The sequence below is a fragment of the Pristiophorus japonicus genome, chromosome 13 (assembly GCF_044704955.1).
Source record: "Pristiophorus japonicus isolate sPriJap1 chromosome 13, sPriJap1.hap1, whole genome shotgun sequence".
Taxonomy (NCBI): Eukaryota; Metazoa; Chordata; class Chondrichthyes; family Pristiophoridae; genus Pristiophorus; species Pristiophorus japonicus.
In genome coordinates, this window is record NC_091989.1 from 50,440,585 (window position 1) to 50,458,170 (window position 17,586).

The 17,586-nt window shown below is 44.5% G+C and overlaps 1 protein-coding gene across 11 annotated transcripts in view; it reads left to right on the forward strand.

Annotated features, from left to right (window-relative positions):
* The window catches only part of anks1b (ankyrin repeat and sterile alpha motif domain containing 1B), a 965,528-nt gene that overhangs the window by 547,738 nt on the left and 400,204 nt on the right, over nucleotides 1-17,586 (forward strand). For all 11 annotated transcript variants that reach the window (XM_070897439.1, XM_070897440.1, XM_070897444.1 and 8 more), the window contains one exon: nucleotides 7,550-7,725. In XM_070897439.1, the coding sequence (XP_070753540.1) occupies nucleotides 7,550-7,725 (176 nt within the window). The remainder of the gene's footprint in view (nucleotides 1-7,549; nucleotides 7,726-17,586) is intronic.

Here is a 17,586-nt window from a genome sequence, read left to right on the forward strand (position 1 = left end):
TTAACCTATCTAAATCTCTTTGCAGCCTCCCTGTGTCCTCTACACAACCCACTTTCCCACTAATCTTTGTGTCATCTGCAAATTTTGTTACACTCCACTCTGTCCCCTCTTCCAGGTCATCTATGTATATTGTAAACAGTTGTGGTCCCAGCACCAATCCCTGTGGCACACCACTAACCACCGATTTCCAACCCGAAAAGGACCCATTTATCCCGACTCTCTGCTTTCTGTTAGCCAGCCAATTCTTGATCCATGCTAATACATTTCCACTGACCCCACGAACCTTTATCTTCTGCAGTAACCTTTTGTGTGGCACCTTATCGAATGCCTTTTCAAAATCTAAATACACCACATCCATCGGTACACGTCTATCTACCATGCTCGTTATATCCTCAAAGAATTCCAGTAAATTAGTTAAACATGATTTCCCTTTCATGAATCCATGCTGCGTCTGCTTGATTGCACTATTCCTATCTAGATGTCCCGCTATTTCTTCCTTAATGATAGTTTCAAGCATTTTCCCCACTACAGATGTTAAACTAACCAGCCTATAGTTACCTGCCTTTTGTCTGCCCCCTTTTTTAAACAGAGGCGTTACATTAGCTGCTTTCCAATCCGCTGGTACCTCCCCAGAGTCCAGAGAATTTTGGTAGATTATAACGAATGCATCTGCTATAACTTCCGCCATCTCTTTTAATACCCTGGGATGCATTTCATCAGGACAAGGGGACTTGTCTACCTTGAGTCCCATTAGCCTGTCCAGCACTACCCCCCTAGTGATAGTGATTGTCTCCAGGTCCTCCCTTCCCACATTTCTGTGACCAACAATTTCTGGCATGGTTTCTGTGTCTTCCACTGTGAAGACCGAAGCAAAATAATTGTTTAAGGTCTCAGCCATTTCCACATTTCCCATTATTAAATCCCCCTTCTCATCTTCTAAGGGACCAACATTTACTTTAGTCACTCTTTTCCATTTTATATATCTGAAAAAACTTTTATTATCCGTTTTTATGTTTTGCGCAAGTTTACCTTCGTAATCTATCTTTCCTTTCATAGAAACATAGAAACATAGAAAATAGGTGCAGGAGCAGGCCATTCGGCCCTTCTAGACTGAACCGCCATTCAATGAGTTCATGGCTGAACATGCAACTTCAGTACCCCATTCCTGCTTTCTCACCATACCCCTTGATCCCCTTAGTAGTAAGGGCTACATCTAACTCCTTTTTGAATATATTTAGTGAATTGGCCTCAACAACTTTCTGTGGTAGAGAATTCCACATGTTCACCACTCTCTGGGTGAAGAAGTTCCTCCTCATTTCGGTTCTAAATGGCTTACCCCTTATCCTTAAACTGTGACCCTGGTTCTGGACTTCCCCAACATTGGAAACATTCTTCCTGCATCTAACCTGTCTAAACCCATCAGAATTTTAAATGTTTCTATGAGGTCCCCTCTCATTCTTCTGAACTCCAGTGAATACAAGCCCAGTTGATCCAGTCTTTCTTGATAGGTCAGTCCCGCCATCCCGGGAATCAGTCTGGTGAACCTTCGCTGCACTCCCTCAATAGCAAGAATGTCCTTCCTCAGGTTAGGAGACCAAAACTGTACACAATACTCCAGGTGTGGCCTCACCAATGCCCTGTACAACTGTAGCAACACCTCCCTGCCCCTGTACTCAAATCCCCTCGCTATGAAGGCCAACATGCCATTTGCTTTCTTAACCGCCTGCTGTACCTGCATGCCAACCTTCAATGACTGATGTACCATGACACCCAGGTCTCTTTGCACCTCCCCTTTTCCTAATCTGTCACCATTCAGATAATAGTCTGTCTCTCTGTTTTTACCACCAAAGTAGATAACCTCACATTTATCCACATTATACTTCATCTGCCATTCATTTGCCCACTCACCTTACCTATCCAAGTCACTCTGCAGCCTCATAGCATCCTCCTCGCAGCTCACACTGCCACCTAACTTAGTGTCATCCGTAAATTTGGAGATACTACATTTAATCCCCTCGTCTAAATCATTAATGTACAATGTAAACAGCTGGGGCCCCAGCACAGAACCTTGCGGTACCCCACTAGTCACCGCCTGCCATTCTGAAAAGTACCCATTTACTCCTACTCGTTGCTTCCTGTCTGACGACCAGTTCTCAATCCATGTCAGCGCACTACCCCCAATCCCATGTGCTTTAACTTTGCACATTAATCTCTTGTGTGGGACCTTGTCGAAAGCCTTCTGAAAGTCCAAATATACCACATCAACTGGTTCTCCCTTGTCCAATCTACTGGAAACATCCTCAAAAAAATTCTAGAAGATTTGTCAAGCATGATTTCCCTTTCACAAATCCATGCTGACTTGGACCTATCATGTCACCTCTTTCCAAATGCACTGCTATGACCTCCTTAATAATTGATTCCATCATCTTACCCACTACCGATGTCAGGCTGACCGGTCTATAATTCCCTGTTTTCTCTCTCCCTCCTTTTTTAAAAAGTGGGGTTACATTGGCTACCCTCCACTCGATAGGAACTGATCCAGAGTCAATGGAATATTGGAAAATGACTGTCAATGCATCCGCTATTTCCAAGGCCACCTCCTTAAGTACTCTGGGATGCAGTCCATCAGGCTCTGGGGATTTATCGGCCTTCAATCCCATTAATTTCCCCAACACAATTTCCCGACTAATAAGGATTTCCCTCAGTTCCTCCTCCTTACTAGATCCTCTAACCCCTCTTATATCCGGAAGGTTGTTAATGTCCTCCTTAGTGAATACCGAACCAAAGTACTTGTTTAATTGGTCCGCCATTTCTTTGTTCCCCGTTATGACTTCCCCTGATTCTGACTGCAGGGGACCTACGTTTGTTTTTACTAACCTTTTTCTCTTCACATATCTATAGAAACTTTTGCAATCCGTCTTAATGTTCCCTGCAAGCTTCTTCTCGTACTCCATTTTCCCTGCCCTAATCAAACCCTTTGTCCTCCTCTGCTGAGTTCTAAATTTCTCCCAGTCTCCGGGTTCACTGCTATTTCTGGCCAATTTGTATGTCACTTCCTTGGCTTTAATACTATCCCTGATTTCCCTTGATGGCCACGGTTGAGCCACCTTCCCTTTTTTATTTTTATGACAGACAGGAATGTACAATTGTTGTAATTCATCCATGCGGTCTCTAAATGTCTGCCATTGCCTATCCACAGTCAACCCCTTAAGTATCATTCGCCAATCTATCCTAGCCAATTCACGCCTCATACCTTCAAAGTTACCCTTCTTTAAGTTCTGGACCTTGGTCTCTGAATTAACTGTTTCATTCTCCATCCTAATGCAGAATTCCACCATATTATGGTCACTCTTCCCCAAGGGGCCTCACACAACGGGATTGCTAATTAATCCTCTCTCATTACACAACACCCAGTCTAAGATAGCCTCCCCCCCCTAGTTGGTTCCTCGACATATTGGTCTAGAAAACCATCCCTTATGCACTCCAGGAAATCCTCCTCCACCGTATTGCTTCCAGTTTGGTTAGACCAATCTATGTGCATATTAAAGTCACCCATTATAACTGCTGCACCCTTATTGCATGCACCCCTAATTTCCTGTTTGATGCCCTCCCCAACATCACTACTACTGTTTGGAGGTCTGTACACAACTCCCACTAACGTTTTTTGCCCTTTGGTGTTTTGCAGCTCTACCCATATAGAATCTACATCATCCAAGCTAATCTCCATTCTAACTATTGCATTAATCTCCTCTTTAACCAGCAATGCTACCCCACCTCCTTTTCCTTTTATTCTATCCTTCCTGAATGTTGAATACCCTTGGATGTTGAGTTCCCAGCCCTGATCATCCTGGAGCCACGTCTCCGTAATCCCAATCACATCATATTTGTTAACATCTATTTGCACAGTTAATTCATCCACCTTATTACGGATACTCCTTGCATTAAGACACAAAGCCTTCAGGCTTGTTTTTTTAACACCCTTTGTCCTTTTAGAATTTTGCTGTACAGTGGCCTTTTTTGTTTTTTGTCTTGGGTTTCTCTGCCCTCCACTTTTCCTCATCTCCTTTCTGTCTTTTGTTTTTGTCTCCTTTTTGTTTCCCTCTGTCTCCCTGCATTGGTTCCCATCCCCCTGCCATATTAGTTTAACTCCTCCCCAACAGCACTAGCAAACACTCCCCCTAGGACATTGGTTCTGGTCCTGCCCAGATGCAGACCGTCCGGTTTGTACTGGTCCCACCTCCCCCAGAACCGGTTCCAATGCCCCAGGAATTTGAATCCCTCCCTGCTGCACCACTGTTCAAGCCACGTATTCATCTGCGCTATCCTGCGATTCTTACTCTGACTAGCACGTGGCACTGGTAGCAATCCTGATATTACTACTTTTGAGGTCCTTTTTAATTTAGCTCCTATCTCCTTAAATTCGTTTCGTAGGACCTCATCCATTTTTTTTTTACCTCTGTCGTTGGTACCAATGTGCACCACGACAACTGGCTGTTCTCCTTCCTTTTTTAGAATGTCCTGCACCCGCTCCGAGACATCCTTGACCCTTGCACCAGGGAGGCAACATACTATCCTGGCGTCTCGGTTGCGGCCGCAAAAACGCCTATCTATTCCCCTTGCAATTGAATCCCCTATCACTATCGCTCTCCCACTCTTTTTCCCGCCTTCCTGTGCAACAGAGCCAGCCGCTGCTGCCCTCCCCCGATGAGTCATCCCCCCCAACAGCATTCAAAGCAGTGTATCTGTTTTGCAGGGGGATGACCACAGGGGACCCCTGCACCACCCCCCTTGCACTACTCTTCCTGCTGGTCTTCCATTCCCTTTCTGGCTGTGGACCCTTCACCTTCTCCTGCGGTAAAACCAACTCGCTACACGTGCTACTCACGTCATTCTCAGCATTGTGGATGCTCCAGAGTGAATCCATCCTCAGCTCCAACTTTCTTTATTGCTTTCTTCATCATTCTTTGCTGTCGTTTAAAATTTTCCCAATCTTCTATTTTCCCACTAACCTTGGCCACCTTATACGCATTGGTTTTTAATTTGATACTCTCCTTAATTTCCCTGGTTATCCACAGCTGGTTATCCCTTCTCTTACCGCCCTTCTTTTTCATTGGAATATATTTTTGTTGAGCACTATGAAAGAGCTCCTTAAAAGTCCTCCACTGTTCCTCAATTGTGCCACCGTTTAGTCTGTGCTTCCAGTCTACTTTTGCCAACTCTGCCCTCATCCCACTGTAGTCCCCTTTGTTTAAGCATAGTACGCTCGTTTGAGACACTACTTCCTCACCCTCAATTTGTATTACAAATTCAACCATACTGTGATCACTCATTCCGAAAGGATCTTTTACTAGGAGATCGTTTATTATTCCTGTCTCATTGCAAAGGACCAGATCTAAGATAGCTTGCTGCCTTGTAGGTTCTGTAACATACTGTTCTAAGAAACAATCCCGTATGCATTCTATGAATTCCTCCTCCAGGCTACCCTGTGCGATTTGATTTGACCAATCGATATGTAGGTTAAAATCCCCCATGATTACTGCCGTTCCTTTTTCACATGCTTCCATTATTTCCTTGATTTACTGCCCGCCCCACCGTGAAGTTATTATTTGGGGACCTATAAACTATGCCCACCAGTGACTTTTTCCCCTTACTATCTCTAATCTCCACCCACAATGATTCAACGTTTTGTTCATTAGAGCCAATATCGTCTCTCACAACTGCCCTGATATCATCCTTTATTAACAGAGCCACCCCACCTCCTTTCCCTTCTTGTCTATCTTTCCGAATCATCAGATACCCCTGTATGTTTAATTCCCAGTCTTGGCCACCCTGCAACCACGTTTCAGTAATGGCCACCAAATGTAGTTAGCTCTCTTTGAATAGAGAGCCTCTGTCACTTCCCTTACGCAACAGTCGATGGCAAACTGCAAGATGTTGCAAATATCTCCAGCTCCAGCCTGGGGCAATCCAGATACACAAAGGTTCATCGCCACGGTCACCTTCACAGCCGCCGGCAATGCGGTCCTTGCCCTGCTCTGAGGTTGGAGTTGTGGCTGTAGCAGGTGGCAGATTTCAGTGAGGACGTCCTTATTGAAGGATAGACGTCTCTCACATTGTTTCTCGCTGAGGTTCAGGCAAGGAGAAATGCTCCCTGAACACCTTGGGCGGATATGGCCTTGTGCTGAGAGCCCATCTTCCCTACCGCCCCCCCCCCCCCCCCATCTCCTCCTCCTCCTCCTCCTGCTTCTAGCAGTTTGGCTGCTCTGTGTGGCCTCTGCTCATTCTCCCAGTTATGCTGTCTTGCAAGGGGAATGCCTACAACTGCACCCATGTCTGACAGTAGCCTTAAAGTCAAGAAAAAGTCCTTTAGCACCTGGCACACCACTCCTTGTAGACTTTTGCAACTTGAAGGAACTATGGAAAGCACCAAACACTTTAACAATCATAGCAACAGCCAGAAAAAATCAACTAGCAACTAACTTGTAATTAGTTGATGATCCCTTTAAATGGTGCTGGTGACGCGGTCCTTCCTGCTGCTCAGTATGTGTTCAGCTGTCTGAAGTTAAGAGCGGTGGATATGTTGGCTGGAGCGTTAAACTCCAAAATGGCACCATTGGTGCCAAATCAGCGTTGCACGCTTATTGAAATCATGATCTGCCTGCTCTGCATACATCTAGCGGACATTAGCTGCGTGTGCGCAAACACCCTCGCCAAGATGGAGTCCGGCGTGATTTGCAGCAGAAGTGTGCGCACAAGCATTGGATGCCAACGGGTACTACTGAGTCCAATTTTGTGCCCTATAAGTGAAAATTGAGGGAAAAGGTTACCTTTTTGTTTGTTAAGACGTTGTTAAGTATATTAAAGTTGGACTTTCACAGAATTTCACAGCCAGCAGTGTTTTCGAAGGGGTCGATCTTGCCTGACCATCCACATCGAATTATTTTGACAGGGCAATTCATATGACATGGTGCATGCTGACTTCCAAACTGCAGCTTTGCTAAGGACATTGATTATATTTGTGATGAGAACAGTTTGGTCCTAGTCTAACCTTGTGTATACATATTTGTATTTGTTGTGAGGCAAAATTGCTTGGGATTTAAAAAAAGATTAACTACTGTTGAGTTCTCGACGGCTCACAGTGCTGGCAATGAGGTCGTAATATCATAGTAAATCTCACTGGTGTGACCTTTACGCATTTGTATTTGGTCCAAAATACAGTAATACTCATTATTTCAGAATCACAACAAGCAGAAATATGTGGCTATAATTTATGTTGTTATTGGAGATTTGCAAACAGCAGTTGAGCTGTACCAAAACCCGCAAGTCATGAGCAGTGCTGATGTGTATCACACTAAGGTATCAAATGAAGTCTGTATTCTCTGGGGATGTTAATATGTTAAACTCTTTCCCAAAACCTTCCCACTATAATTCATCTATAAACAGAATTCCTAATGAATTTAATATGGGTAGACATTTTACTGATTACTTTTCTATTAAAGCGTTGAACATATTCAATTCCACAGGAATAATTTGCCTCTTTTGTTGGCAGGTGAAGTACTAACCGGGGAGCTATCAAAGCTTTTGTTGGAAATTAGAGAGAGCCAAGATAAAGATTTTGATGACTTGTGCCAAGCAGTGTCCTCATGTTCTATGGACAGTTTTACCAGTGCAAAGATTTCTGATGATGATGTTGCGAAGTGTGAAAACCAGCTTAAACATTCCAAGGTTAGTGTTCAGCAAAGTAAGAAACTCACTTCAAAAAGAGCAAATGTCCCAGAGGACATTTTGTTATGTTAAATGCTTAGTCCCTTTTGTTATTTTATGAACTGGAAACTGCATCTGGATATATTTAAGTGTTACTAAAACCGAGCCTTATGGCCTCAATTATGTAAGGCGATTATTGGATTTTAAGCTATTTTATAGGCATCTTCCTATCAGACAATTATTTTAAATTAACATGGTGGAAATTTTCTGTTGTCCCATAGTTACTAATTCCTCACCCTTTGAAAATATACTGCTGGTTCTGTACCTAACTAAAGATATTCAGATGGTTAGTACTAAAATAAATAGACATTTAAAAATAAGTACCGTTAATATTACATTTTGATAATCTCGACTTTTATTAAATAGCATTCTACAGCTGATGAGGGAACTGAGGCTCGAAATGACAGCTCCCGGAAGGCATTATGTATAACAGCAAACGGCCATGTGTCCAGGGTCAGTGCTTGTCATGATTGGGTTGCAGGGAGTTAAGTTCAGCACATTCAATCACCATTCAGTGGTCTTAGGTGAATGTCCATGCTGTGGTCAGGAAGATGGTGGCTATGTATGAACACGTCTTATTATGAATTTTATTCCAGGGCCCCTTTTCTGGGAGCATCTGGATGGGGTCCAGGATTAGATAGTACTGGAATGGGATCTCAAAAACGAATAGCACTTTGGGCAGGTGGGGAGTTTGGGTGGTGGGCGATCCCGGGTCCTAGGATAACTGAGGGAGGATCCTGGGCTCTGGAAGCATTGAGGAGGGTGGTCTCAGGTTCTGGGAGCATTGGGACTGGTTTTAACATCAGTCTAAAGGTTTGTGAACATTCAGTAAGGTCCTAAGATTTGGGAGTGAGGAAAATCTGGAGGGGTTCTGAGATGTCCTGCAGAATTGGGGAGACTGTTCTGAGGCTAGCAGTATTTGGAGTGCAAGGATCTGGTAGTATTAGGGGCAACAGGTGCTGCTAATCGTAGCTGTTCACTGTTCATAGTAGAAAACAGCATTTTTAAATAAATGCCATCACTTGCCTAAATAAACCGTAAAGAATTCAGTATCTAGTTTGTTTGAAAATATTCTGGAAAAAGCAAATAAACTCAAATCTCCACTTGATGAGGGGGTCGTCTCTATTTCAACTTGTGCTGATGCAGATTCCATGCTGCAACATTTTGCTAACTATGTGCTTTGAATGCATGGATTGTGGAATGCTAGGAAATTCTGAAAACTACACGTGCTTAGATTTTACAAATGTGTACAACAATTGTGAGGGAGAAAATATCCAGACAAAAAGCCAGGCTTTTGAAACAAGCTGAGGTTTTGAACTAAAGCTTTAATGAAAGTGTTAAAAGACAGTTTAATGGATAAATGCAATAATATGAAATATGTAATTCAACATTTTTTTTAAAATTGTTCAAAACTTTGTTTTGGCCATTAGAAATTTTAGTTACTGAGAAAAAATGGTAGACAAAACTTTTTCCAAAAAGCATTTTAAGTGATTTGATTGGTTTATGAGAGCAAAATGTTTGGCATTTAGATACGGTTATGCATTATAAATGTTTACCGATTTTCTTTTGTGACATGTTGACAATTGAGTTTTCCATTATAAAAGTATGACACAGGAAGTAATTTTTGCGGACAGGAAGTGCGCACCATAAGCAAGATGTTAAATATACTAGTAAATTGCCCATAGTTTTACTCATGGTTGATGAATGTATTGTTTTATTATAAATTAGATGGCAACACATATAGGAATACTGCCGGCAACTATATTGTGACTGTTGACATCGCAAAATTGAATAGGAAATGTTGACATAGCATAAATGTCAGCCTTGGTGCAGTGGTAGCATGCTGGCATCTGAGTCAGAAGGTTATGGGGCTCAAGCTCCACTCCAGAGACTTGAGCACGTAACCGAGGCTGATATTTCAGTGCAATGCTGGAGGAGCACTGAAGAAGTCTTTTGGATGAGATTTCAAACTGCGATCCCATCTGCCCTCTCAGACGGATATAAACTTTATCGTGTGTTCAAACATTGTATCATGTATTGCACTGAATTTAGGTTAATTGCACACATCAACAGCCTTTTGGGAAAGAGAATTCCACATTTCCATTGCACTTTGAGTGGAAAGAAATGCCTCCTGATTTCATTGCTGAATGCCGAGCTCTAATTTTAAGATTGTGCCCCCTTGATCTGGATTCCCAAGCCACAGGGAATAGCTTCTTTGCATCTACTCTGTTGAATCCTTTTATCATTTTAAACAACTCAGTTAGATCAGTAAATGCTGGAAATCTCATCAGGTCAGGCAGTATCTGTGGCGAGAAACAGAATTAACATTTCAGGTCCGTGACCCTTCATTAGAACTGGAAAAGTCCACGATGTACAGAGCACTGAAAGAGGGAGAGGAAGAAAGAATAAAAGGGAAGGTCTGTGATAGGGTGGAAGGCAGGAGTGATTTAAGAGACAAAAGGGATGATGGGCAAAAATGAGATGGTAATTGTTATATATGTAAACCTGTAAATACGTTGTTTAACCACCAGAGGGCGCATCCTCTGAAGTCCCAAAGGATCCCACAATCCCTTGGGAGCACCGTACATCAGGAGGCCTCACAGGCTGGAGAGGCACTCTGAGACCTGTAATAAAGGACTACAGTCACACCTTACTTTGAGCTTGCAGGATCTGGTCTGATTCTTTATTCAAGACATAACAACTGGTGACGAGATACAGATGACGAACCCCACTGCAACAATGCAGAGAACCGTGGGCATCCTGGAGAAATTTTCAGAGGGAGATGATTGGGAAACCTTCGTGGAGCGACTTGACCAGTACTTCGTGGCCAACGAGCTGGAAGGAGAAGCGAACACTGCCAAACGAAGGGCGATCCTCCTCACCGTTTGCTGGGCACCAACGTAAGGCCTCATAAAAAATCTGCTTGCTCCAGCGAAACCCACAGAAGTCGTACAATGACTTGTGCACACTGGTCCAGGAGCATCTAAACCCGAAGGAAAGCGTTCTGATGGCAAGGTATTGGTTCTACACGTGCAAAAGGTCTGAAGGCCAGGAAGTGGCGAACTACATTGCCGAGCTATGGTGCCTTGCAGGACATTGCGAATTTGAAGGACACTTGGAGCACTTGCTCAGGGACTTCTTTGTACTTGGCATTGGCCATGATGTAATACTTCGCAAACTTTTGACTGTAGAGACCCCAACCTTGAGTAAAGCCATAACGATAGCCCAGGCGTTCATCGCCACCAGTGACAACACCAAACAAATCTCTCAGCACACGAGTGCTGCTGCAAGTAATGTGAACAAAGTAATGTTGTTTTCGAACTGCACCGTACAGGACAGGACTCATATGCCTGCAGCTGCACGTCCGCAGATGTCTGAGTCCACCATCAAGGGTGATGAATGCAAGGCCATTAACACCTTGTTAGCGCTGCGAGGGTGATCATCGTTTCCATTCATGCCGCTTCAAAGGATACATTTACAAGGGCTGTGGAACAATGGGACACCTCCAACGTCGGTGCAGGTGAGCTACAAACCCTGATAATCCTGCAAACCACCATGTTGCAGAGGAGGACAGATCCACGTTGGATCACGATAAACCAGAACCTTAGATTGAGGAGGCAGAAGTATATGGGGTGCACACATTTACCACAGAGTGTCCCCGATAATGCTGAAGGTTGAATTAAATGGACACCCGGTGTCAATGGAACTGGACACAGGTGCAAGCCAGTCCATAATGAGCAAGAAGATTTTCGATAAATCGTGGTGCAGCACGGCCTCAAGGCCAATCCTGACTCCCATTCGTACTAAACTGAGAATGTACACAAAGGAACTGATTCCCGTACTCCGCAGTGCTACAATAAAGGTCTCCTACGATGGAGCGGTGCACAATTTACCACTCTGGGTGGTACCGGGCGATGGCCCCACGCTATTTGGCAGAAGCTGGTTGGGAAAGATACGCTAGAACTGGGACGACATCCAAGCGCTCTTGTCCATCGACGACACTTCGTGTGCTCAGGTCCTAAGCAAGTTCCCCTCGCTGTTCGAACCAGGCATCTTGAAGTTCCAAGGAGCAAAAGTGCAGATCCACTTGATTCTGGGGAAGCGACCCATGCATCACAAGACGAGAGCGGTACAGCACATGATGAGAGAGAGGGTGGAGATCAAACTGGACAGGCTGCAACGATAGGGTATCATTTCGCCGATCGAATTCAACGAGTGGGCCAATCCGATTGTTCCAGTCCTCAAGGAAGACGGCACCGTCAGAATCTGTGGTGATTACAAAGTAACTATCAATCGTTTCTCCCTGCAGGATCAATACCCACTACCAAAGGCAGACAACCTATTTGCGACGCTGGCAGGAGGAAAAACATTCACGAAGCTGGACTTGACATTGGCCTACATGACGCAGGAGCTCGAAGAATCATCGAAGGGCCTCACCTGCATCAACACGCACAAAGGTCTCTTTATTTACAACAGATTAACGTTTGTGATTCAATCGGCCGCAGCGTATTCCAGAGGAACATGGAAAGCTTGCTGAAGTCGGTCCCAATCACCGTGGTCTTCCAGGACGACATCTTGGTTACAGGTTGGGACACCGTCGAGCACCTGAAGAACCTGGAGGAGGGTCTTAGTCGGCTTAATCGTGTGGGGCTCAGGCTAAAACGCTCGGAAGTGCGTTTTTCTGGCACCTGAAGTGGATTTCCTGGGGAAAAGAATCGCGGCGGATGGCATCAGGCCCACCGATTCGAAGACGGAGGCAATCAAGAATGCATCGAGAGCACAGAATATGTCGGAACTGCGGTCGTTTTTAGGACCCCTGAACTAATTTGGTAACTTCTTACTGGGTCTTTGCACATTGTTAGAACAACTGCACTCTTTACTGCATAAAGGAGATGAATGGGTATAGGGCAAAAGTCAAGAAAATGCCTTTGAGAAAGCTCGGAAACTGTGATGTTCAAACTAATTGCTTGTGTTGTCGGATCCCTGTAAGCATTTGGTACTAGCATGTGATGCGTCATCATACGGTGTCAGGGTGTGTATTGTTAATGAATTTGGGAAATTGCAACCGGTTGCTTAGGCATCCAAAAGTCTGTCTAAGGCTGAGAGGGCCTACAGCATGATTGAAAAAAAAGCGTTAGTATGTGTTTATGGGGTAAAGAAAATGCATCAATATCTGTTTGGGCTCAAATTTGAATTAGAAACCGACCATAAGCCACTTATACCCCTCTTTTCTGAAAGTAAGGGGATAAATATGAATGCATCAGCCCGCATCCAGAGATGGGCGCTCATATTGTCCGCATACAACTATGCCATCCGCCACAGCCAGGCACAGAAAACTGTGCCGATGCTCTCAGTAGGCTGCCATTACCCACCACGGGTGGAGATGGCACAGCCCGCAGATTTAGTTATGGTAATGGAAGCATTCGAGGGTGAGCAATCATCTGTTACCGCCCGACAGATTAGAACCTGGACGAGCCAGGACCCCTTACTGTCCTTAGTATATAAAAAAAAAACTGTGCTCCAAGGGAGTTGGTCTAGAAACATAGAAAATAGGTGCAGGATTAGGCCATTCGGCCCTTCGAGCCTGCACTACCATTCAATAATATCATGGCTGTTCATTCACCTCAGTACCCCTTTCCTGCTTTCTCTCCATACCCCTTGATCCCTTTAGCCGTAAGGGCTATATCTAACTCTCTCTTGAATATATCCAATGAACTGGCATCTACAACTCTCTGCGGTAGGGAATTCCACAGGTTAACAATTCTCTGGGTGAAGAAGTTTCTCCTCATCTCAGTCCTAAAATGGCTTACCCCTTATACTTAGACTATGTCCCCTGGTTCTGGACTTCCCCAACATCGGGAACATTCTTCCTGCATCTAATCTGTCCAGTCCTGTCAGAATCTTATACGTTTCTATGAGATCCCCTCTCATCCTTCTAAACTCCAGTGAATACAGGCCCAGTCTATCCAGTTCTTTCCTCATATGTCAGTCCTGCCATCCCGCGAATTAGTCTGGTGAATCTTCGCTGCACTCCCTCAATAGCAAGAACGTCCTTCCTCAGATTAGGAGACCAAAACTGAACACAATATTCCAGGTGAGGCCTCACCAAGGCCCTGTACAACTGCAGTAAGACCTCTCTGCTCCTATACTCAAATCCCCTAGCTATGAAGGTCAACATACCATTTGCCTTCTTCACCGCCTGCTGAACCTACATGCCAACTTTCAATGGCTGATGTACCATGACACCCAGGTCTCGCTACACCTCCCCTTTTCCTAATCTGCCGCCATTCAGATAATATTCTGCCTTCGTGTTTTTGCCACCAAAGTGGATAACCTCACATTTATCCACATTATACTGCATCTGTCACCCGTTTGCCCACTCACCTAACCTGTCCAAGTCACCCTGCAGCCTTTGAGCGTCCTCCTCACAACTCACACTGCCACCCAGCTTAGTGTCATCTGCAAACTTGGAGATATTACACTCAATTTCCTCATCCAAATCATTAATGTTTATTGTAAATAGCTGGGATCCCAGCACTGAGCCCTGCGGTACACCACTAGTCACTGCTTGCCATTCTGAAAAGGACCCATTTATTCCGACTCTCTGCTTCCTGTCTGCCAACGAGTTCTCTATCCACGTCAGTACATTACCCCCAATACCATGTGCTTTAATTTTACACACCAATCTCTTGTGTGGGACCTTGTCAAAAGCCTTTTGAAAGTCCAAATATACCACATCCACTGGTTCTCCCTTGTCCACTCTACCAGTTACATCCTCAAAAAATTCTAGAAGATTTGTCAAGCATGATTTCCCTTTCATAAATCCATGCTCATTTGGACCGATCCTGTCACTGCTTTCCAAATGTGCTGCTATTTCATCTTTAATAATTGATTCCAACATTTTCTCCATTACTGATGTCAGGCTAACCGGTCTATAATTACCCGTTTTCTCTCTCCCTCCTTTCTTAAAAAGTGGTGTTATATTAGCTATCCTCCAGTCCATAGGAACCGATCCAGAGTCAATGGACTGTTGGAAAATGAACACCAATGCATCCACTATTTCTAGGGCTACCTCCTTACGTACTCTGGGATGCAGACTACAGGCCCTGGGGATTTATCGGCCTTCAATCCCATCAATTTCCCGAACACAATTTCCCGCTTTATAAGGATATCCTTCAGTTCCTCCTTCTCACTAGACCCTCGGTTCCCTAGTATTTCCGGAAGGTTATTTGTGTCTTCCTTCGAGAAGACAGAACCAAAATATTTGTTTAACTGGTCTACCATTTCTTTGTTCCCCATTATAAATTCACTTGAATCTGACTGCAAGGGACCTATGTTTGTTTTCACTAATCTTTTTCTCTTCACATATCAATAGAAGCTTTTGTAGTCAGTTTTTATGTTCTCAGCAAACTTCCTTCATATTCTATTTTCCCCCTCCTAATTAAACTCTTTGTCCTCCTCTGCTGTATTACAAAATTCTCCCAGTCCTCAGATTTCTTGTTTTTTCTGGCCAATTTATATGCCTCTTCCTTGGATTTAACACTGTCCTTAATTTCCCTTGTTAGCCACGGTTGAGCCACCTTCCCCGTTTTATTTTTACTCCAGACAGGGATGTACAATTGTTGAAGTTCATCCATGTGATCGTTAAATGTTTGCCATTGCAAATCCACCGTTAACCCTTTAGGTATCATTTGCTAGTCTATTCTAGCCAATTCATGTCTTATACCATCAAAGTTACCTTTCCTTAAGTTCAGGACCCTAGTCTCTGAATTAACTGTGTCACTCTCCATCTTAGTAAAGAATTCTACCATATTATGGTCACTCTTCCCCAAGGGGCCTCGCACAACAAGATTGCTAATTAGATCTAGTATCCCGTTAGAGATGCAGGAAGAAATAAACCCATACCAGCGGCGCAGAGATTAAATGTCTTTACAGGCAGACTGTAGTGGTACCAAAAGAGGGCAGGGACACCTTCATCAGTGACCTCCACAGCACCCACCCAGGCATCGTAATGATGAAAGCGATAGCCAGATACCATGTGTGGTGGCCTGGTATCGATGCAGACCTGCGTGCACAAATGTAATACATGTTCACAGTTAAACAATGCACCCAGGGAGGCACCTCTAAGTTTATAGTCCTGGTCCTCCAAACCGTGGTCCAGGGTCCATGTCGATTATGCAGGCCCATTCTTAGGAAAAATGTTCCTGCAGGTTGTAGATGCGTACTCCAAATGGATTGAATGTGTGATAATGTTGGCAAGCACGTCTGCTGCCACCATTGAAAGCCTGCAGGCCATGATTGCCACGCACAGCCTGCCTGATGTCCTTGTGAGTGACAATGGGCTGTGCTTCACCAGTGCCGAGTTCAAAGAGTTCATGACCCGCAATGGGATCAAACATGCCACATCTGCCCTGTTTAAACCAGCGTCCAACGAGCAGTGCAAACAATCAAGCAGAGCTTGAAGAGGATAACTGAAGGCTCACTGCAGACTCGCCTATCCTGAGTCCTGCTTAGTTACCGCACATGACCCCACTCGCTCACTGGGGTTCCCCTCCGCTGAACTGCTCATGAAAAGGGCACTTAAGACAAGGCTCTCGTTAGTCCACCCTGATCTATACGAACAGGTAGAGAGCAGGCGGCTTCAACAGAATACATATCATGATCGCGCAAATGTGTCACGCAAAATCGAGATTAATGATTCTGTATTTGTGTTGAACTATGGACATGGTCCCAAGTGGCTTCCCAGCACTGGCTTGGCGAAGGAGGGGAGTAGGTTGTTTCTGATCAAACTTTCAAATGGACTCATCTGCAGGAAATACTTGGACCAAACCAAACTCAGATTCACGGACTATCCAGAACAATCCACAATAGACTCTACCTTTTTCGACCCTCCAACACACACACCAGTGGCAACCGACCCAACGGTTGACCATGAAGCAGAACCCATCACCCGCAGCAGCCCAGCAGGAGTCACATGCCCAGCAAGGCCAGCTGCGCAACAGCCCAGCGAGGGCCCAACAAACGACTCGCCAAAACCAGCATTTGCACTGAGACAATCAACCAGGGAAAGGAAGGCCCCAGATCGACTCACATTTTAAATAGTTACACTATTGACTTTGCGGGGGGAGTGTTGTTATCTCTGTAAACCTGTAAATACCTTGTTTAACCACTAGAGTGCGCATCCCCTGGAGTCCCAAGGGATCCCACAATCCCTTGGGAGCACCTGTACATAAAGAGGCCTCACAGGCTGGAGAGGCACTCTGAGACCTGTAATAAAGGACTACGGTCACATCTTACTTTGAGCTTGCAGTATCTGGTCTGATTCTTTATTCAAGACATAACAGTAATGGCACAATTTAAGAAACAAAAGATGAGTCTAGATGGGGTATGACTGGCGGTATGATAACCAGCTGCCAGAAAGAGAAAAAAAAGGGGTGTTTTGCAAAAAAAAAGGGTGAGGAAAGGGGAAAAAAGTGCGTGCAGAGGTCTGAAATTGTTGAACTCAATGTTGAGTCCAGAAGGCTGCAAAGTGCCTTAAAACAAAAGGAGGTGCTGTTCCTCGCGCTTGCGTTGAGCTTCAATGGAACAGTGTAGCAGGCTGAGGATGGAGAGGTCAGAGTGGGAGTGGAGCAGAGAATTAAAGTGACAGAAGACTGGAAGCCCGGGGTCACGCTTATGGACTGAATAAAGGTGTTCCGCAAAGTGGTCACCCAATCTGCGTTTGGTCTCCCCAATGTAGAGGAGGCTGCATCGTGAGCAATGAATTCAGTATACTAAATTGAAAGAAGTACAAGTAAATTGCTGTTTCACCTGGAAAGGAGT